The sequence below is a fragment of the Diabrotica virgifera genome, chromosome 7 (assembly GCF_917563875.1).
Source record: "Diabrotica virgifera virgifera chromosome 7, PGI_DIABVI_V3a".
Classification (NCBI taxonomy): Eukaryota; Metazoa; Arthropoda; class Insecta; order Coleoptera; family Chrysomelidae; genus Diabrotica; species Diabrotica virgifera.
The window spans coordinates 84,798,055-84,820,919 of record NC_065449.1 but is presented as its reverse complement, the minus strand read 5'-3'; the positions used below and the strand labels follow the sequence as shown (position 1 = coordinate 84,820,919).

The 22,865-nt window shown below is 34.3% G+C and overlaps 1 protein-coding gene across 4 annotated transcripts in view; it reads right to left on the bottom strand.

Annotated features, from left to right (window-relative positions):
* Positions 1 to 22,865, bottom strand: part of LOC126887698 (putative helicase mov-10-B.1) — a 219,497-nt gene that overhangs the window by 65,868 nt on the left and 130,764 nt on the right. For all 4 annotated transcript variants that reach the window (XM_050655357.1, XM_050655358.1, XM_050655355.1 and 1 more), the window contains 3 exons: positions 19,138 to 19,255; positions 6,281 to 6,465; positions 5,711 to 5,908 (listed from right to left, as the gene is read on the bottom strand). In XM_050655357.1, coding sequence (XP_050511314.1) covers positions 5,711 to 5,908; positions 6,281 to 6,465; positions 19,138 to 19,255 — 501 coding nt within the window. The remainder of the gene's footprint in view (positions 1 to 5,710; positions 5,909 to 6,280; positions 6,466 to 19,137; positions 19,256 to 22,865) is intronic.

The following is a 22,865-nucleotide window of genomic DNA, read 5'->3' as shown; positions in this document are numbered from 1 at the left end:
GAGTGGAATGAGCACATAAGCAGGATGTCTGAATCAAGGATAGTAAGAATAGCCAGGGACAAGTCACCGTTAGGCAGGAGAAGTATAGGACGCCCAAGGAAAAGATGGAATGACAACTTAGGAGCAGAATGAAAGGCACCGTTGAAGAAAAACAGGCAGTACTGCCTATATAAAAGAAGAAGATATATTGCTAGGAAGGTTCATAGAGAACGGACGATAAATCGCCGCGACCATGCGATGACGATGGAAGCACAATTCATGCCAGTTAAAATTATGAGCTCAAGTGAGGAAGACGTTGCAGTGGCTTATTGGTTTGGGCGTAGAATGAAAAGAAAAAGAAAATACTGGGTACATAATACTGAGTTGTCAAATAAAATATTAGTTATAAATTCCAATTAACATAAACAAAATGCGCTAATGTCACTGTCACTAAATTAAATGATAAACGTCAAAACTTTTAGTAAACAAGATATAAACGTACAAAATATACTGACATTGTTACAGTTAAAATTCCTTTAAAAATTTTTCGAATTTAATTATTGGTATAAATTACAATAATTATTGTATTAAATAAACAAGTTTAAGTAATTTTATTGGCAGTTTATATACGATTAATATTAAAAGTGGCATGCGCCACTTGAATCTAACTTCAGCCCGTGAGTAATGACCCGTGAGTAACTTCAGCCCGTGAGTAATGAATTATTACTCACGGGTACAGTAATGGGTGCTATTATCTATGAAAAAATAGCGAATAATGAGCATGTTATTAAACGGTCATAGAAAAACATGTTTATTAGTTTTTCAAGTTATATTGTGTTAAATATGTTATAACATATTATGCATAGTTATATATTATTATATTATATATAGTTAAATGTAAATATACATTATAACTATATATTATGAAATACATCCACCGACAACAGCCATTTCCTATTTATTAGATTCACTGACAGTAGGTACAAATTTAAGCTTATAATTTTTCGGAAACGAATAGAACTTATATTGACTATTTCTAGTTGTATTTTTACAATAAATAAGAATTTAGTAATAGTAGGCAACCAATTATTCAGCCACGTACTAGGAGTAAATGGCATTTAGGTATTTCTGTAAATTATTATAATTTAAATCTCGAGTAGTTGATAATTAAATTTTTTATTAATTAAAATAAAAACAGTCGTAGAAAAAGTATAGTATTCTACTCGCATATAATGGCTATTACTCACTCTGATGAATTACGACATTCGCCTACGGCTCGTGTCGCAAACTTCATCATCGTGAGTAATAGCCATCATTACATGCTCGTTGAATAATATACTATTTTGTTGTATTTGTCCCATGCCAACTCAAAATTGCCAGTAAACTAAAAAAAGTAGAAAAATAAGATTGCGTAATGGTCGGCAGTTGTCCCTGAGAGAAAAAAAATTAGTGTCATTGAAAAAAAGTTTAGTTGTTGTATTTGTCCCATGGCAACTCAACATTTCTACTAAACCAAAGAAGAAAAAGAAGATTGTGTGTTGACAGGCAGTTGCCCCTAGCGTGAAATTTTTTTTATCTTGTTATGTTTGTCCCACACTAACCAAAATTGCCAGTTAACTAACGAAAAAGAAGAAGATGAAGCAAATTGTACCATGTACTAACTCCAAATTGTAAGTGAATAAGGGATTTTTTCCTTATTCCGCGACGATGAGCTGGCCAAATAATCAAGTAGGTGGAGGCCAATAAACTAAGAAGAAGATGTTTTTCGGTTTTCTGGCAGCAGTAAAATGTATTTTGAATTAAATAAGTTACCTACATTCTTTTTTTTTGTTAATTAATTTACCTTAACAAAAATTTTTTTGAATACCCTGTGCACATAATTATGATAATATTTATATTACTGAATACAGAATTGAATTCCCTTTCAAATGAGACATCACTCGACCCCTAGTCTCATTAAAAAAACACCTATTACGTCATCACGCCTATATGGATGATGATAATATGCCAAAATATCATAATTAAAAAAAATAGTATTTCGAATAAAGTACGTGCCTCCTAGTGGCGGGATACGGGCAACAATACATTGGCTTATGGGCAGTCCTTACAGTAGGGATCCTGGCCTATACAGAAAAATGCAGGCGGTTGTGGGGTAACACTGCACTCTGGTTGCATTGGTGGTGTATTGGCTAAACGTGGAGGGCAGGGTATGGTGCTGATAGATAAGGCATTCAGGCATCAAATATCCAAACAAAATCTTTTCAGGTCATAAAAATAAAAAGACCTTCTCCAAAGATATAAAAACTTATACTGAAATGATGGCATCTCCTGAGGTAAAATATACCGGAAGTAAAATGAGCCTCCGTTCGGATCTCCGGGTGAGGACTATCTCAGGGGGAACACCATTGCAGGTTAGAAAAATCAGGATAGGGTCGTGGAATCTTGGTAGTCTTACAGGTAAGAGTCTGGAGTTAGTGGATGCGCTCAAACGAAGGAGAGTTCAAATTGCTTGTATTCAAGAAACTAGGTGGAAATGACAAAGGGCAAAAGAACTGGGTGAAGGATACAAATTGTGATATGCAGAGAGTAGTAACTAGAAATGGAGTTGGTATAATTGCTGATAGTGAAATGAAACATAACGTAGTGGAAGTTGTAAGAACGAGTGATAGAATGATGTCAGTGAAATTTGTAATTGATAAAGAGGTATTGAATGTTGTGTGTGTGTGTATGCTCCTCAAACAGGTCTGGGTGAGAATGAAAGAAGAGCTTTCTATGACCAATTAGGAAACGTCCTGAGTTATATTCCGTCAGAGGGGAAAGTTATAATAGGAGGTGATTTCAATGCACATGTGGGCCAAGCCAAGGCAGGATACGAAGCAATACATGGGGAATTAGGCTTTGGAACTAGAAATGAAGCTGGAGATGACATGCTTGAATTAGCAACAGCGTTGGATGTGGCGATTGTTATGACATTCTTTAAAAAGAGAGAAACTCAACTTATTACCTACAAAAGTGGACAACATCAATCCCAAATAGACTACTTCATGATAAGGAAAGAAGACATACGTGAATGCAAGGACTGCAAGGTAATAGTTAGTGAGACAGTAAGCCAACAACATAAGCTGCTTGTTCTGGACATCGAAGTAAAAAGCGAAACTAAACAAAAATATCAGAGAAGACCACAAAAAATCAAGTGGTGGCTGCTAAAAGATGAGAAAGAACGTCTATTCAGGAGAAGAATAGTAGAAAAAGTATGTTGGAACATGAAAGGAAGCCCTAATACAATTTGGAGAAAAATGGCCAGTAGTATTAGAGACTAGAGAAGTTTGAGGATAAAGAGACTTGGTGGTGGTCAAACGAAGTACAAGGAAAAATAATAGAGAAGAGACAATTATATAAAAAGTGGCAAGAAAGCAGGTGCGACACATATCTTCAAAACTATATGGTGGCGAAAAAGAAAGCGAAAGTAGCAGTAGCAAAAGCCAAAGCAGAAGCGTATTCAAACCTATACGATCAACTTGATACCAGGGAAGGCGAAGCAAAGAAAGCAAGAGATTTTAATCAGATTAGATGTATCCGAGATGAAAATAACAAAATATTAATTCATGAAAAGCATGTCAAAAAGAGATGGAGAAAGTATTTTGACAGTTTATTAAATGAAGAATTTGACAGACTGCCTGTGGAGTTAACGGAGACAGTAACAGCAATGGTCACCAAAATAACAAACGAGGAAGTGGCTCAAGCGCTTCAAAAAATAAAGAAAGGAAAAGCGGTAGGACCGATGATATTCTTGGGGAAGTATGGAGAGCATTGGGAGAGACAGGAACAAGGTGGCTAGCAGGTCTATTTAATAGAATTATGGAAGTTGGACAAATGCCAGACGAATGGAGAAGCAGTATACTAGTACCTGATTACAAAATCAAGGGAGATATACAACAATGTACAAACTACAGGGCTATAAAACTGCTTAGCCACACCATGAAAATATGGGAAATAGTAATTGATAGACGGATACGTGAAGAGACCGAAATATCCGAGAATCAATTTGGCTTTATGCAGGGCAGATCAACAACAGATGCAATTTTCATTATAAGACAGTTGATGGAAAAATACAGGAGTAAAGAAACAAACGCTCATATGGTATTCATTGATCTTGAGAAAGCATATGATAGAGTTCCTCGAGAGATTCTGTGGTGGGCACTCAATAAGAAAGGAGTCCCTGGTGAATATGTAAAGATTGTGAGGGATATGTACGAGGGAGTATAACGACTAGTATTAGAACAGGTGTGGGAGAGACTAATAAATTTCATGTGAAAGTAGGATTGCACCAAGGCTCTGTGCTTAGTCCGTATTTATTCTCATTAGTTTTGGACCAGATAACAGCGAAACTACAGGGTAACATTCCATGGTGCTTAATGTATGCTGATGATGTGTTAGTAGGAAATAGTGAAAGAGACTTAGAACAAAAACTGGAACAGTGGAGGCAAGCTCTAGAGGAAAAAGGTTTAAAACTTAGTAGGACAAAAACAGAGTATTTGGAATGTTCATTTAAAGATGGAGTTACTACAAATAAAATGGTATCTTTGGATGGTGAATTGACTGTAAAAAGCAATAGTACCTGGGATCGGTATTACAGAGTAATGGAGAAATAGATGGAGATGCATGCAGTAGAATTAGGGCTGGATGGATGAAGTGGAAAGAAGCGAGTGGTGTGTTGTGTGACAGAAAAATTCCAATGAAGCTGAAGGGAAAATTCTATAACAGCCATAAGACCGGCTATGATGTACGGAACTGAATGTTGGGCAGTGAAGAAGAAAGAGGAACAACTAATACATGTGGCGGAAATGAGAATGCTTAGATGGATGAGTGGAGTGACAAAGAAGGATAAGACGGTTTGGTCATGTTCAACGTCGAGACGTTAATCACTCAATACGAAGAATAGCTGAAGTGCAGATTCCTAGAAGGAATAGGAGAGGAAGACTAAAGAAGACCTGGGGGGAGACGATAAGGCAGGACATGTTGGTAAAGGGGATTAACATTGATATGACCCAAGATAGAATTGTGTGGAGAAATGCAATTAGGGAAGCCAACCCCGCATAGGGATAAGGCAAAGAGAATGATGATGATCATAATTTAAAAATAAAAATTGACCTGTTTCGGGATTATTCCTTGGAACCTAATATATTACGTCTATAGAGCGTTTCACGTTAAGAACGGAACATTGCGTAGATAGGGCTACGTATTTCTTATGAACGATAGAAGCGCGTCGATGTCGCTTCTATTGTATCGAGAATGAATCTTATATCGGCAAACTATACTAAAAGCCACAGTTAGAATGCAGAGCAGGTAGCATTGACCAATGTATTTCTTATGGGAGAACGGCCGACCACGTTGCCGGTTTACCCCGAGAGACGCATCAGGACCGGTGATTTCTGTCTATCGCCAAACTACCACGCACTTACCACTCTGCCGACATGAGCGGCACAGCTGCCCGTCGTAAGACCAATACTGCATTCTGTGACCTGTGTGCCTGTTTACTTTAGTAGTAACACGTGCCTAATAGTTTTGGAAAAACTGATCTGAATAAGCCATACGTCCCGTTCTTAACGGGAAATAAGGTATATGAATATATATACATTGTTACAGATGAACTCGATTAATTATTTCCTTATTGTCTCTTAACATATCTTTTACCTGAGGCATTAAATAAATATTTACCAAAAATACTTACTCTCCATCGTTAATGATTCTTTCTGTTTGTCTACCTCTTAATGTTGCATCATGAGATGGAAATATACACGGAAGTAAACCATTTGCCGAAACTTGATCTACACCTTGATGTTGTCGTTCAAATGATAACCGACTTAACACAAATTTTACATCATAAATATCCCTCACTTCTGATTGGCTCTCAATGATCATTATCAACCTGAAACAAAACGAATATTATAACATATAATGTATTTGAATTATAATAGAGATACGATATACACATATATAGGGTGTCTCAAAAGTAGAGAGGTGGTCGAATATTTCGCAAAATGAACATTGGATCGAAAAATTGAAATGTTATTTTCCTAACTAGTGCGGGAAGTAATACTTTCCCGCAAGCGACTGCCGTTGACCCGAATCACGCGAAAGCGGATAGATAAAGGCAAAGGGAATGATGATAATCTGAAAATAAAATTAGTACATATACATTCTCCTGGCAGATCGAGTTTCTACTAATACAATAATAATTATCGGTTTATATATTTTAATAACAATCCCAGATATATATAATAAGAATCTTGATACTCACTCTCTATTCACGTTCCCAATCTCTACAGTCGAATCAGTAACTCTTCTTATAATTCCCGTGTAACCAGTATGGTCAATGTGAGCACGAATCTGTACCATATCTCCAACAATTAGCGAAGGACGTTTCTCAGCTAAACCTGGCACTTCTAGTTTTAGTAGCTCATTATCCAATAAGTCTAAAGACACCTGTAATCAAATCATAATAGTAACGGCTTTTATTTATTATTTGCTTTTCGTGTTAAGTGAATCAATATTTACTACTATTTACATTCATTAACCCGCGAGTAGTCGCGCCGTTAGATAGAATCTCACATTTTATCCTTTTTCGCGATAACGTGATGAAAAATTTTGCAATTTTGAAAAAATTTCGTAAGTGCCTCGAGGAAGGGTGTAATAATGCGTAGGTATTTTTTTTCTTCTTCTTTTTGTGGAATTTATGGCTTTGGGGAGAGCCAATTAGCTTTAATAATTGTTAGAAATAATATTTCTAACATAGCAAGTAAATAAAAATACTATAAAATAAAAATTTGTTGTAAATTATTTAAATTCGTTTTGTGAGATGAAATCTAACACGCGACCGTTCACGTTACAGAACTGAGCGCGACTACTCCCGGGCCCCGGGTTAGAGCAAGGACATACCAGGCGGCGCTGCGCGCGTCTTAAAACGCGCGGAGGCAGCTTAAAACACATGGCGCGGTGTAACAGCGGCGTAGCTATGCTACGATTTAAAGTATTTGTATTTCGTTGTTGCCAAATTGAGTCGCTTGTTGGCTGCTGTACGATACTATGTCTGAAAGTTATGACAATTTGTCTTTTATAATAAATGCAAGTTTATTTTATCTTAGATTAAAGAAAAAAACGCAGACATTGGATACATCCCATCATAAAGGAACGAAATTATAAGGGATTTTTTTATACATTATATAACGAAATTAGTATAGAGAAGGTTTCTAATTTTACAAGAATATCTAAAAAAATCTTTTCAGGAGTTATGAGTAAATATTAAGGAGCCGTGTTCAAGAAATAACACCGTTATGAGAGAAAGCATATCACCTAAGAAAAACTATTTATAACGCTAAGAGGCTGTCCATTCTATGGTACGCCACTGAGCAAATACGGGTGTTAAATTGATGCCCCTAAATTATACTCCATTTATTGGGAAATAGTGATGTTTCACAAATTAATATTAACAAAAAAATTATTCAAATTAAAGCCAAAGTACGTATCGAGGAAGACGAAAACCAGAATATACAAAACCGTAATAAGAGCAACAGTCACCTACGGATGTGAGACATGGGTGCCAAATAAAACAGAAGAAGAAATTATAGAGAGTTGAGAACGGAACATACTGAGCGCTACTTTCAGGGAAAAGAATACAGATACAGAAGACGGCTGGCATATAAGCACCAATCAAGATTTAAGGATGCTTTACAAGGAACCAAGTATTCTCTTAATACGCGAAACGATCGTGCGCGAATAGCGGAGAAATATTGCAACTTTCTTAAATAATTCATATTGTCAAATTGACGTACATTTCATACCTATTGTCATTTAAAAAGAAAAATTATATATTGCTTCACAATATTGATATGATATGCAATTATTATATAAAGGTAAATTTAATTAATTGTATTTTGCTTGCAGTACTGCATTTTAATAACTAATTTTATTTACTATATACTTTTAATAACATAACCTAAATCTTATTTTTTCTTCTTATTATTTTTTTTGGACTATGGCCTTGACAATTATCCAGTAACCAGGACCATATGATTGGCCAATATAATTAAAAGTGCGAATAAAAGTGCAGAGCGAAGAAACCAGGTGTCGCTTTTCCGAACTTGCACGGTCCCAATACCAAGATACACAAAGCCATAAAGAATCAGGTGGGCAGGTCATGTTGAGGGGATGGATAAGGAAATAATGCCAAAGATGGTACTGCTAAGAAGACGAGTTGGGACTAGGAGACCAAGTAGACCAAGAAAAAGACCGCAAGACAGTTTCAGGAATATAATAGTATCGATGGAAATTACACACTAGAAAGAGAAGGCGAATAATAGGATATAGTGGAGAACCATAGTTCAGCAATTTTTACATACCTAGATATCAAATAAAATTATATGTAAGTTATCAGTATAAACTGTATTATGTAAAATTGTAAATACAAGGCTTGTAGAGCATAATAAATAAAATAATACATAAGGTAAGATTATTATCTTTATTTTTATGGAGTCAATAATTTTATTTTTATTAAAGTCAATCCTTCTGACAAAGAACTCAAAACCAGTCAAACTGGTCAATGGTTACAGATTTGAAAATTCTGTTTGAATGTTTGTGAAATTAGTTTCAAAGAGTTTGAAAAATAATTTATTTAGTACCTAGATTACTTTTTTTCCAGATAGAAATGTACCTAATTAAGTTGCCCTTTAAGCTATAAGATAAAAAAATTAAAAATACAATGAGTCCCATATAAAAATAATTTGATATGGGAGTAAAAAATTCAGTCAAAATATAGTTTAGGTCTGTAATTTCCATCATTAAACAATCTTTGGCAACACTCAACAAAATTCGCTAGAAAACAGCTCAAACGTGTGTTGTACCACGATACACGCATTTATGATATGCCGTCGAAGTCGTAAAACCGATTGGCGACATTAGGGCGACATATGGTTTCTAGGATGTGTCGCGGGAACGCCGCTGCAACGAAAATTTTAGCGCCTGGTGTGTGTCACTGCAAAGTATAGTAAGGGATGAGTCGCTTTCGACATCTCAGCGGGGGTTCAGTCAACGTACGACGCCCCATCTGTGTTAGCGCTTAAACTTTAAATCAAATCAGACTGCTATTTACCATCAATATTATTCTTATCCTTTGACATGTTCTACGTGTCTGACTTATTAAAATGTCGGACAAATTAAAACATTTGTCGAACAAACATTTTTTTCATATATTATATAAAGTGTGCTGCAAGTATAAACTTGTGCGGATGACACGTTCCACAATAGGGAACTTGCAAAAATTTTTAAATGTTAAAATGATAATAAAAAACATAAGGTAACATGATCTTAAAACGCTTACATGCGAAAAAAACAAATATTTTTAACCCGTACGCTAATTACGGCGCTTTGAAAATGCTATAAAATTCAAATATCTTAGGAGGCTCTTGAACGTCCTTCTATTGGTACGACGTTACCAGCCACGGTCAACCGGCGGAAACAACGCGATTAGGGTAGGTATCACGGGTATATTACATTTTAATCGTCTTTAATGAAAAATTCCTAGGTATTATTTATGTTCATCTTATATATTGTAATAAGTAGTTCCCCAATCAGCTTAGTTTTAAACTGAAATTGATAAAGTTGAGTGCTACTTTGTAAAGAGTTTAAAACGCATAATATGACGGATGAGGGTTTTTCAAAAGGTCAATCTGACTAACTTACCTACCGTTGATGTCTTCATCGTGGCAACTTTTATAAAAAGTAGTAAAAGCTATTCTATTGGATAAATGCGAGGTGTCAAGGCAAATAAGTAAGAGTTATTAATAAGCATGTTTAAACCGTTTATAACAATAGTTTGGTACCATTATATTATAGTATACGGTTTACCCCGTGAATTTGATCTACCTACCTCTAATCGAAGGATTTCGTATATCCTGGAAAAGATTACGGTGTAATTTGCATTATAATAAAGATTATATTTTATTGTAATGTTTATTAGTACCTACTGGAGCCTTTCATTATTGTGTTCAAAGCCTTCTGAGAAAAGATTATGGTGATTAGCAGACGTACCGATAGAATGTGTACATAGCCAACAAAATCCTTCTTTACAAAGTTAATAATACGCATAAAAAAGAAGAATCATTATTGTAATTTTACAAGTTAATATCTTTATCATATCAGCTTATAATTACACCGCATCCCTCGGTATACCGCAAGCTATAGTAGAAACCCGACTGTAGACCGCATACTATAGTAGCACCAATACTTTTTAGTTACTCTTACTTTTATTACTAAAAGTTTTGTTTATTTTTAAGTTACTTGTTTCTTCTTTGTTCTTCAACACAAGAAACGAACAAAGTAATTTCATAAAAAAGAACTTTTTGATACATGTCAACAGAGATAAATTGTTAATATTTTTCCTGCAACAGAAAAAATCATTTTTGCCACAGAGTAAAACAAGATATTTCAACTATATTATTTATCTATGGGCCAACTGCATTAAATTCAATAGCCCACCCCGAACGGACAAACGATACGAGTGGCCTGTGACGTCAGACCCCAGGTCTCGCTTTTGAAGTTGTTTAAAACGGAAATTTTAGGCGCGGAACTTTCGATTAGATGTTGTACGTACACTATTCATTGTTAAGACGTAATATTTTGAATATAACATTTTAAAACATAAATTAACAATTTTATGCAAAAAATTTTTTAGTGCAAGTTCCGTATTAAAATCACGTTCCACAATTAAAACTTCCCCTGTTATATCATATATCAAAGTTTGTCCGACTAGACACCATTAAGCTGTCAACAAATTTTCAGCTTGGTATTAATCATATTTTTTGGTACGCGGGATCCAGGTCTATTCTTTAAAAATGGATTCACTATGTACATTAAATAGTAGTGGAGACATAATACATCCTTGCCTCACAATTTGTGTTCTTTGATTCCAGTACAGGTTTGTTATTGTTCTTAGGGCCAGTTGTTCGAACGCTAATCAAAAATGACCATTATCAAATATTTAATTACAATTATATTTGATTAAGCGTACTTCTGACAGATGTCACATTTTGAGGTTATGTTGATATTGTTGACTCTTTGTGATGTTAATTTCTTGTTTTTACTGACAAATAATAATAATAAGCAAGTTTTAATAATTTAACAGCTGCGGCTATATTTTAATTACTGCTTTACCTACAATCAATGAATGATTAGTGTTTTACAAGTATTTTTGATGTCTCGATTTGATTTCCATCAAGAAAATTAATTACAGTAAACTGACTGATTTTAATCAACTTCTTGATTAGCGTTCGAACAACCGGTCCTTAAAGAGGCACTAAAAGATATCAATGAAGGCATATTAATTAACGGAACACTAATGAATAAACTCAACAGACGATACAATACTCCTTAAGGACAGCAGAGGACAATTTTTTTTATTTACAATTTGATTCAACCACAAGGGTTATTAGCAATGAACTGTATTTACATCAAATTACAAAATTTAGGTACAGTATTTCTCATGATCATCTTTCAGTGCGTCACAGTTTTTCGATTTCTTTCTAACGCATTAAATTGTATGTGACAGAAAAAAAGGCACGTCGGTGATTACATTTCGTCGGTGACATTTTTATAACATTTATTCTAGTTATTCTAGTTGTCGATAGATGGCGCCATAATAAAAAAATATTTTTTTTTTAATTAGATAATAATATTACAAATATAATCTGTATAATTTATAAGACTATACAAATCAAAGAAAATACCATTTTATAAATGCAAGAAACACTTTTGATTTGTTTTTATTCCAAATTGAAAATAAAATGTGACAACTGTCAGATTTAACTAAAATGCCATGTTAGAATAAAAAATGTCATAAATGTGTATTATCACGGACTTACCCTTTTTCCTATCATTTGTTACGCACTGAAAAATGATCATGAGAAATACTGTATATTAAATTTGGTTAATGACTCCTATAGTACGTAAAAAATTAAGAGTCTTAGATGAATTATTTTCACTTAAACAATCTTTAATTGTAGTTGGTAACTGTTGATGTTGTCGTTCTATAACGTAGAGGGGACAGTCTATTATTATATGTTGCACTGTTAGTTCACTATCACACACATAACACATCGGAGGGGCTTCCTTCTTTAATATAAAGTCGTGGGTGATCTTCGTATGACCAAGTCGCAATCTAGACATGAGCACTTGGTCTCTTCTCTTTGTAGGATGTTTCGACGGTAATATACTTTGTTTGATTGTTCTTAACGTAGAGTTTGATTCGTTCCAATTTGTTTGCCATTTTGTCATGATCTTGTTATTAAAATATTGCTTTAGATCAGTATGAACGCAAGTAGTTATGATGTCTGTTAAGGGATTCTCACTCGCATTTTTTGCTAATGTGTCAGCTTTATCATTTCCACTTATCTCGCAATGTGATGGTACCCAGAGGAACTGAACTAACCTTTGATTTTGTTGGCATATCAAGAGTTCCGCCTTAATTAAGAGAAGGATAGGATGTTTGGGGTATACTTGCTTTAAGGCCGTTAATGCACTTAGGGAATCGCTAATGATTATTGAGAATTTGATGTCATGTGTGTTAACAAACTTTAATGACTGGAGGATAGCAAAGAGTTCAGCTGAGAATATGTAGGTTTGGGGAGGGAGCTGGTAGGAACTGTTATAGTTATCTGTTGTGAAAGCCGCTCCTACTCCATTTGCAGATCTGGATGCATCGGTATAAATATGGATGTGATCATTAAAACCATTTAATATCTCTAATAATCTCTGATTGAAGATTTTTGCTGGTGTGTCACCTTTCTTGAATGCAGATAGGTTTGTATTACAAGCAAGGAGAGCAATTGTCCATGGTAACATGTGTTGGCTGACTTTAAAAATATTGTAAGTGTGTGGAATTATTGTGTCTAAGCTCTGTAACGTTGCTCTCACTCGATGATAAAACGGAGGATCCAATCTTTTCCCACAATTAAATGTCGATGGAAATCTATCTGTAAATGTGTTTTTATAAACAGGTACATGTGGGTTAGTTGATACTCTTAAGGCATAAATGAGGCTAAGGTATTCTCTCCTGAGTTGAAGGGATGGTTCGCCTGATTCAACATACATACACTCAACTGAGCTTGTGTAGTGTGCTCCCAGTGCAATTCTAATTGCTGAATTATGAACTGTGTCTAGCACTTTCAATAGTGAACATTTGGCTGAGTTGTAGGCAACAGCAGCATAATCTAGTTTTGAACGAATTAGGGTTTTGTATACAGTCATAAGAGTTTGGAAATCGGCACCCCATTGTTTATGAGAGATACTTTTCATTAAGTTAAGGCCGTTTTGAACTGACAGACGGAGAGAGTGGATGTGGTCTTGCCAAGATAGTCGGCTATCCAGTTTTACTCCCAAGAAGTTGATCGATTCTGAATACTTTATTGGTAAATTTTTTAGGAAGAGTTTCGGTGGATTTATTTGTTTCTTTGGAGTTTTACTGAAGATCATTGCTTTAGTTTTAGTGGGTGAAAATTCTAGGCCAGTAGTATTCGACCAATTCTCTAGTTTGTAAATGGCTTGCTGTATATGGGTCGTCATTGTTGATATATTTATACCACGACAGAATATAACAAGATCATCAGCAAATAGACGGGCTTTGACTAATGGGCTAAGTGACTTAGCGATGTCATTGATGGCAATAAGGAAAAGTGCAACACTAAGAGTAGACCCTTGAGGAATACCGTTTAATTGGATTTTAGAGTCTGAAAGAAAGTTGTCTATTCGAACTTTGAAGTTTCGCCTATATAAAAAATTATTAATAAACTTGATAATATTTCCTTTAATCGACCAACTTGACAGGATTCTGATGATATCTGATCTCCAGATTGTATCATATGCACGCGTTATATCAAAAAATACAGCCAGACATTCTTGACCACATCCAAATGACTCATGAATTACAGATTCAATATCCACTATGTTGTCTAATGTAGATCTGGACTTTCTAAATCCACTTTGTATAGGGCTAAGTAGCTGTCGATCTTCTAGGTACCACATTAGTCGGTTGCTTACCATTTTTTCAAGTACTTTACACATATTAGATGTTAGGGAGATTGGTCGGTAAGACTCTGGTTCCGATTTATTCTTGCCCTGTTTAAGAACTGGTACAATAATGGAATCGTACCAATCAATTGGGAAAACATTATTTGTCCAAATGAAATTATAAAGAGCCAAAAGATATTGTTTGCCTTCCGTTGGCATAGCTTTTAAAAATGTCGTAGGGATGTTGTCAGGCCCTGGGCTAGTGTCTTTAACTTTGTTTAAAGTTTCTAACAGTTCATCCATCGTAAATATGACATTTAGAGGTAAATTATTGTGGTCATCAAGATTTATACAGGCATTATTAAATTTATTTTTATGGACTAGGAAACTTGTAGATAGATTTTCGTCACTGCTATGTTGTTGGTATACGTTTGCTAGTACGGAGGCTATTTCTTGCTTAGTTGAATAAATATGGTTATGATGTTCTAGGTAATGAATGGTGTTAAATGATTTTTTCCCGTACATTCTGCTTATCATTTGCCAAACCTCAGAAGTCGGGGTAGATGAATTTAAAGATGATACATATTTTTTCCAGGCTTCTCTCTTACTCTTCTTTAAGGTGTATCTACAATACGCCCTTAATCTTTTGAATTCTAGCTGGTTATTTAAAGTTGCCCTTCTTAATTTATAAAACGCCTTTTTTGACTCTTTAATTGCTGCTTCGCAGTGGGAATTCCACCACGGGACTGGAGCACGTTTTTTTGGAAATTTTGAATAACCTATGGACTCGTGAGCTATTGACGATAAAAACTGTACGAGATGGAGTACTTTGGAGTTAATATCTGTATCAAAGGGCTGAACCAACTGAGAAATTTTTTGTGAAATTAAAGAGGAATATAGAGACCAATCTGCATTTTTCAGACACCATTTATTGGATGGAATTGATGAGGAGATATGATTATTGTTCGTAATTAGGATAGGAAAATTATCGCTTCCATGCAAATGGGATGTCACATCCCACGACAGAGTTGGTTGTAAGATAGAGTCACAGAGGGATAAATCTATTGGGGATCCGTTGCCGGTGGAAATATTGAACCTTGCGATTCTTCCATCGTTAAGGATATTCATATTCGAATCGGTAACAATTTGTTCGATTTTACGTCCCAAGGAATCTGTTTTTTTGCCTCCCCAAAGTATATTGTGGGCATTAAAATCGCCTAATATAATACGCGGTTCTGGAATTTGATTGAAGAGTTCAGTTATTTCTTTTATGGACGGGTCTAAGTCCGGAGGAAAATAAATATTACATATATTGACTTTGTGGGGGCCTTTTATAGATACTGCTGTTGCCTCCAACTCAGTTCTTAAACGTATTACTTCGGTATTAAATGAGTTATGGACATATATTACTACTCCCCCACAGCATGGCTAGCAGTTATTCTGTTTTTATAATACGGAGTATAGTTTCTTAAATTATGACAGTTATCTTCTTTGAAGTGGGTTTCTTGTAGGCATATTACAGATGGTTTAAATTTAGGTATAATTAATTTAAGTTCTTCTAAATGGGTGTAATACCCATGTAGGTTCCATTGCAGTATACAGTTGAATGTTGTATTAAATGTTAGCAGAAGCGTCGCTGCTATAATCACTGTGATCGGTAGAGAAAGAGCATATATGCTGTTTATTAATTTTAGTTTTTAGAGGGTGTAGGAGGTTGATTTTGGCTGTGATTATTCATTTCAATATTATCTGGCTGGATAGGTGTTTGAATGGGATTTGAACCTAATAGAGAAGTATTGGTTGTTTCTTTTGATTGTGAACTGGTAGATTGTTGCGAAGATTGTGAAGGATGGATAGTTGGCTGAGCATCTGTTATGATGGGGTGGCAATTTTGGATATAATTTGGTTGAGAAGTAGGTGATGAATTTTCGATAGATGTTTGAGTGTTTGTATTTTTTTGCACTGAGAGGCTAGATGACCTTGTTCTTTACAAAAGTAACAAGACTGTTTTTCAAGTGAAAAATAAATTCGATAATTGATTTGTTCATAGTTAATTAATATAGACTCAGGAATATTTTCCAGATTTTTAGGAGAAATGTAAGTATAGCGTCGGAAACTAAAGATATGCTTAAATAAAGAGTTAGTTGTTCCTATTCTTAGAAAATCCAATGGAGTTATTTGATGAATTGCAAAATTTTGTAGTTGAGTCTCTATAATACTGTAAGGTATTGATGGGGGGACATTAGAAATCATCAGTTTTTCGCTTGGTGTGACTAACTTCCTGGCTTGGATACGTTCCTGATTGATTACTATTGTTCCATTATCTGTTCTTAAAAATTAGGTGACTGTTTCTTCAGTAGTAAAATATACGCAAATACGATCATTTACAATCCTGGAAATGGCGAGAATTTTATTGGGATCGACCTTAGTTACTATGGCATTTAAATAATCTTCAATTTTAGTATTTGGAAGTGAATTGAACAAAATGGCTTTTGGTTTTTGCTTGCGAATTTTTTGTTAGGTTGAGTCAGAGCGGTTGAATATAATTTTGATTGATTGGATGGATTAATGACATCTTGAGAATTTTGAAGTTCAGAAGATCTCTCCTCTGAAATTTCCTGCATATTGGGCCTATGTTGCCTGATTACGGCCCTGGTACTTGGACAGGTTTATTAGTAATTAATCTACTTAATTACCTCGGTACTGGTATTTATAACCGTTGTTTACTGTTTGTTGATTAAATAATAGTAAAAAACTGGTCTAACTTACAGTTTGATCCCAAAATTGGATTAAGCACTATATAATACACTACTATACCAACTTTGATAATTTTCTAACAAGTAAAACCACCTTAATTTTGATAAAAACTAAGAGCTAATCGGAAACACTGTTTACTAGTTAAGAAACCAGTTTCGAATCCCAGAGGACAAATTTTGCTTGATCGCTCTACGCAGTACTGGGAGAAAATTTTATGCTTTCGAAATGTGACTTTATCGTAGAATCCTGGAAAGCTTGAGTTTGAATCAGGGAGAAACTATTAACATCAGATATACAGATGACACCGCGAGCATGGCTCAACGTATCGAAGATCTTCAATTCCTTATGGATCGAGTCACTAGAGAATGCTCCATTAACGGACTTAGCATAAATACAACAAAGACAAAGTTACCTGTGGTTAGTAAACAAGACGTCGGTCGGCCCTATGCAACTAATTGTCAGTCATGAACCGATAACAAAAGTTAACCATTTTAAATACCTAGGATGTTGGATAAATGAGACACTAAATCCAGATGAAGAAATTCAAACTCGTATAGAAATTGCAAGAGGGGCATTTATGAAACTTAGATCTATTCTGAGCAATTCTCAGCTGAATTTACAACTAAGAATAAAGTTCCTAAAATGTTATGTGTATCCTGTATTACTTTATGGTTATTAAACCTGGATCATCAAGATTAACATTATGAAAAAATTAGAAGCCTAGAGATGTGATCATATCGTAGAATGCTCAGAATATCTTGGGTTCAACGCATTTCAAACAGAAAAGTCTTAAACAGAGTAGGTAAGATGATAAAAAAGAGAAAACTTGAATATCTGGGGATATGCCCCAGATATGAGAGGTAGCAGATACAGGATACTGCAGCTAATACTCAACGGAAAGATCGACGGAAAAAGAGTTGGTAGGAAGAAAAAATATTCGTGGCTCCGAAACCTTCGTCAATGGACTGGTTTATCAGCAGATGAATTATTACATGCCGCGAAAGATCGAGAAAGCAAATTGTCATTGATAGCTACCCACGCCTAAAAATTGGCCACGGTACTTAAAGAAGAAGAAAATAACTTGATGCGAACCTAATCTTCAACTGGCTTTGCAGCAGGTTCGCACCAGCGGGTTTGTGCGTAATGAGAAACGTTCAACAGCTGTTCCCATCCTGTTTTGTAAATAACTCCGCGATTAAAAAATACATTCCGGTGTGGATCACTTTACGGACAAAAAAGAAATTGACAATAAAAATTGACAAAACTTTAAACGCGCTTTTCTCAAAACTGCTTTTTTCAAAGGCGGTGGACTTTGTAACTCAAAAACTACTTGGCCGATCTACCTGAAATTTTGTATATGAAGAGTACAGGGGAAAAACAAGGAATGTCACTTTTACATGAATTTTGGCTTTTCTCGCCATGTAGTAGCAAAAACTGAGTACTATCTACTAGACTAACGATTTAGAACAATAACCAGAAAGATCAGTCTATATAAATTTTTTAAGAATTTGTATCCAGGCGAAGGACCAGGATTGTCCGCACGCCACTGGAGAAAAATAAGGAAAGTTAGCAGTTTTTTGGTGCATTATTAAATTAATAAGTTAATATAGATTAATATTATATCAAGATTATAGACTAATAATAATTGCTAGAATTCTGCTAAGAATCTCCTAAGTAGTTTTTAGATATCATAAGAATTAAACCTTTATTGGTGTTTATCTCAATATGTATAAAATGGCACATTCCTTGTTTTTCCCCTGTACTCTTCATATATTTTCTTTAGACATTTCGTGAGGTAACGCCGTTGAGACATTTTTTGTTTTATGCTTATATTTTGTTTAACAATAATAAATGTTGATTTTCACCTTTTTTTGTGTAAAAAATTTCGTTGTTTTGGCCTCTGAGTGATACGAAAAGTCAAAAATCGCTAAAACTAAAAAAACTTTAACTTTAACTTTTAACAGCGTTACCTCGAAAAAGCTAATAAAATATTTTTTATATTTTTTGTTTCACATGATCCAATGCTCAGTTCTAATGTCACCGTTGGCTTATTTTTCCACATTTTTCTTTGAATTTTTTTATAATCCTTTGAATTATACTGAATATACTTATTTGATTTAAAAATAAAATAATTCTATCATACTTCAAATTCACAAAAATGTGCTTGAAATGTTGATTTCAACCTCGTATGTATGAAATTTAATAAAAAAAAATGTTTCATCCGGAAAGCAGTTGGGTGCAGGCCGACCTATCCTCGGATCACGTTCTATTGGTAATAATTATGTAGTTGATGCAGGGTTATTTTTGTAAAAAAAAAAAATAATTAAACTATTATGTACTTACATTCTCCATATTGTACTGTTGAATACCAAGTGTTTGTCCGATTTCTTCAATCCAAAGGACATTATGCCAAAATTTTTTGAAATTCTCTCTAGTAACTTCTCCTGGTTGCATTTGTCTCCTAAATATTTATAAAATTATGTAAATAATAAAAAAAGAGCCAGTTAAAAACTAAAAAAAAAGTGGGTCACCAGAATATCAGTACCAAGTTTGTAGAACCGTAAGTGAATTATAAAACAAATTATCGAGATACAGGGTCAATTATTACAAAATTTTCATGAAAATATACAGAAGTAAATAGTATCCTTAGAAGAAAATGAAAATATCGCATATATTTACATTAATTCATTTAAATCACAACTATTAGTCCGTTCACTGATGCTAAAACATTGCAAAACCTATAAATTTTAAAGAACCGCTTAGATTAACATGAAAGGGTACCCCCCGTTAAGATAGGCAAAATGCCCTCACTCTCAGAATTCAATTTTTTTAATTTTTTTACGTTCTGTGCAATTAAAAAATGAGATAACGCGGATTTTTAGCTCGCCACCCCCCTTACCCCTCCCCCCACAGCCAAAAACGTAGATTTTTAGATTTAATTTTTTTTTAGTTGAGTTGCAATTGATTTAAAAATTTCAAAAAATTCACACGTGTAGCTGAGGCTTTTACAAAACAAGTCCATTTTTTATGGACCCTTAGGTCGAGTGTACATAACCTCAAATTTTTTCTTAACTTTCTTAAAACCTATAACTTTTTTTTGGAGGGGACTGCAGGTCCAATTTTTTTTGCATTTTGTGTATTTTGTCAAAAGCTATCTCTCTGATTTTTTTCAGATTTTTCTGTTATGTGCGCCATCTTGAAAAATCTCGAAAACTGTTTTTTATGGGGTTTTTAGGGATTTTCTCCATTTTATAGACTGCAACATAGATCAATTCAAGGTTTTTTTAATAGATTATGTATAATTTGAAATAAATGAGTATTTAAGGATTATCAAAACATTAATAGGAAACAGGAACATTAATTTGCCTACCGCGGTATTGCCTGGCACCTTGTGGATTTGTTATAAGGACCTGTTTTTGAGTAAGTTTGTGCAAGAAAATTAATCGGAATAATTTACCTAACGGGACAAGCATACAGCGGGGACTATTTGCATTATGAGCCAAACGTAGATAGTTTGTAAAATACACAAAACACAAAAAAATTAGCAGCCATCGCCAAAAAAGTTAGACGTACCTATTAGAAAACAAAAAAATGAGGTTATAATATGTACACTCGACCTTCGGATCCATAAAAATAGATGTTCTCTAAAAGCCTCAGCTGTACGTGTGAATTTTTTATAATTTATAATTTAATAATTACTAACTATTCTAAATGCGAAATAAGCCAAAATTTAACTAAAAAATGATTTAATTAACTTTTCGATGTCCGCCACGGAAACCGGTCCTGGCAAGAAGGTAACAAACACGGTGTGATAGCAGCTCCTGACAAAAGATAGTTTTTAATAATACAACTAAAAATTTTAAACTTGGAAACATTTTAATAGTGAAATCATAAGTGCAGTGCATCAGTGAACGAAAAGGCAGTAAAAACTGTAAGTCATTTGCATGCCTATTCTTATTATATTATAAATTACTAAAATCTAAAGCTAAACAAAGCTTGACTATCATTTTCCATAAACTTTTTGCTAATTAAATTAGGAGATAAGGAACTAGAAACAGATATTTAACAGAGCTCTTGGTAATTGAACAATTAAAACTTAATTATACGAGACAGAGGCGGCATCAGAAAATTTTAAAGAAAATAAAAACAAATATTTTCACTAAAGATAAGGAAATTTCCTAAACGAAGGGAGTAGATTAACGGGTATATAGAAGGGCAGCTTAGGTAACTGGTCGGGGGGTGGACTGAGTAGCTTCTCGGCGGGTTCTCTGAGACGCCCAATAATTGCCCAAGATCTGCAAGGAATTTCTCGAGAAAACCATGAGCTCAAACGACTATACAGATGAACAGAACAATAAAAGACCGGCTGAAAACTTCGAGATATTTCAAAACAGTAAGAAAACGCATCGAACATCCACCATTACAAGTGATGAAAAACTCGAGAAAATATTATATCTGATGCAAGAGATGAAAACAGAAATAAAAGATGAGATGAAATTAATAAGAGAAGACCAACAATCATATGCAATGGAAATGAAAAAGTTAAAAGAAGAGAACGAGGAACTCAGAAAAGAAAATAAAGATATAAAAGCAGAATTAACACAAATAAAACAGAATATGGAATGGATCGATAAAGAAAAAAGGAAAAATAATATTGTCATAACCGGCCTGAATATTGATACAAGAAACCAAGCAGACCTCAAAATAGCCATGCAGAACTTTTTAAAAACCAATCTACAGCTAGAAATAAACGTCAGAACTGTAATAAAAATAGGAGAATCTCACTATCTCATCCAATTATATAATGGTGAAGACAAGCGAACAGTCATGGAAAACAAATATAAACTAAAAAACATAAGAAATCAAAAAATCTTCCTAAACAATGACATGACGAAACAAGAGAGGAAAATACAAAAACAGCTCCGAGAATTTGCTAAAGACGAAAAAGAAAAGGGAAAAGAAGTAAAAATAGGATACAATAAAGTTACAATAAACGGGGAGGAGTGGAGATGGAATAGAGTAAACGAAAAAATTGAGAAATCTGCTCCAAAAAACTAAGGAAACAACAAACGAGGGGTAGTAAAGACGATGACGACAACGCAAAGACAACGGAATGGAATTCGGATAAAGAAAAAAAAGAAAAACATACAGAAGGAGAGGATAATCAACAAGAAAATGGACAAAAAAAAAGGTCATTGAAAAAACAGCTAGCATGATTGATGTGGAAATAAAACAAGACACAAAAACTAGAATAAACGAAAATAACAACTTGAAAATTGGTACATGGAATTTAACATCCCTTAGAGGAAAGGAATGCGAATTAGTGCAAGAAATGCAAGAATTTAAAATGCAAATAATAGGTATTAGCGAAACAAAGAAATGTGGAAGAGGAAAAGAAAAAATATCAGAAAATTACACCATATATTACTCCGGGGTAGACAAAGAACTTAGAGCGAAAGAAGGAGTAGGCATATTAGTCACAGAGACAATAGAAAAAAGAATCTCAGATTTCAAACCTATATCCTCGAGAATCATGTATATAAAAATAGAAATGGAAGAGGAATGGTACATAGTGCAAATATATGCACCAACAGAAGGAACGGAAGAAGAAAAAATGGAAGATTTCTACAATGAACTACAGAATACCCTAGATGAGATACGAGAAAAATGTGAAAGAATAGTGTTAATGGGAGATTGGAATGCAAGGATAGGAAAAGATGAAAACAAAGGACTTGGGTGCATGGGAAGACATGGTGAAGAGATCCTAAACAGAAATGGAATTAAAATGATCAGATTCTGCCAGACAAACGACCTATTAATAGGAAACTCGTTTACACAGCAATTACTACAAGATAAATATACATTTGTAGCAGAAGGCAGAGATGCAAAAAGCATAATAGATTACGTAGTCTACACCCAAGAAATGAAACAAAATATAAAACAAGTCTGGACAGAACAGAGAGCAGAGATCGGAACTGATCACAGACTGGTAATGGCAGAGATGACATGGCGAAAACCGGTACAACAAGAACAGATAGAATACAGCAGAATAGCAATAAAAAAGCTAAAAG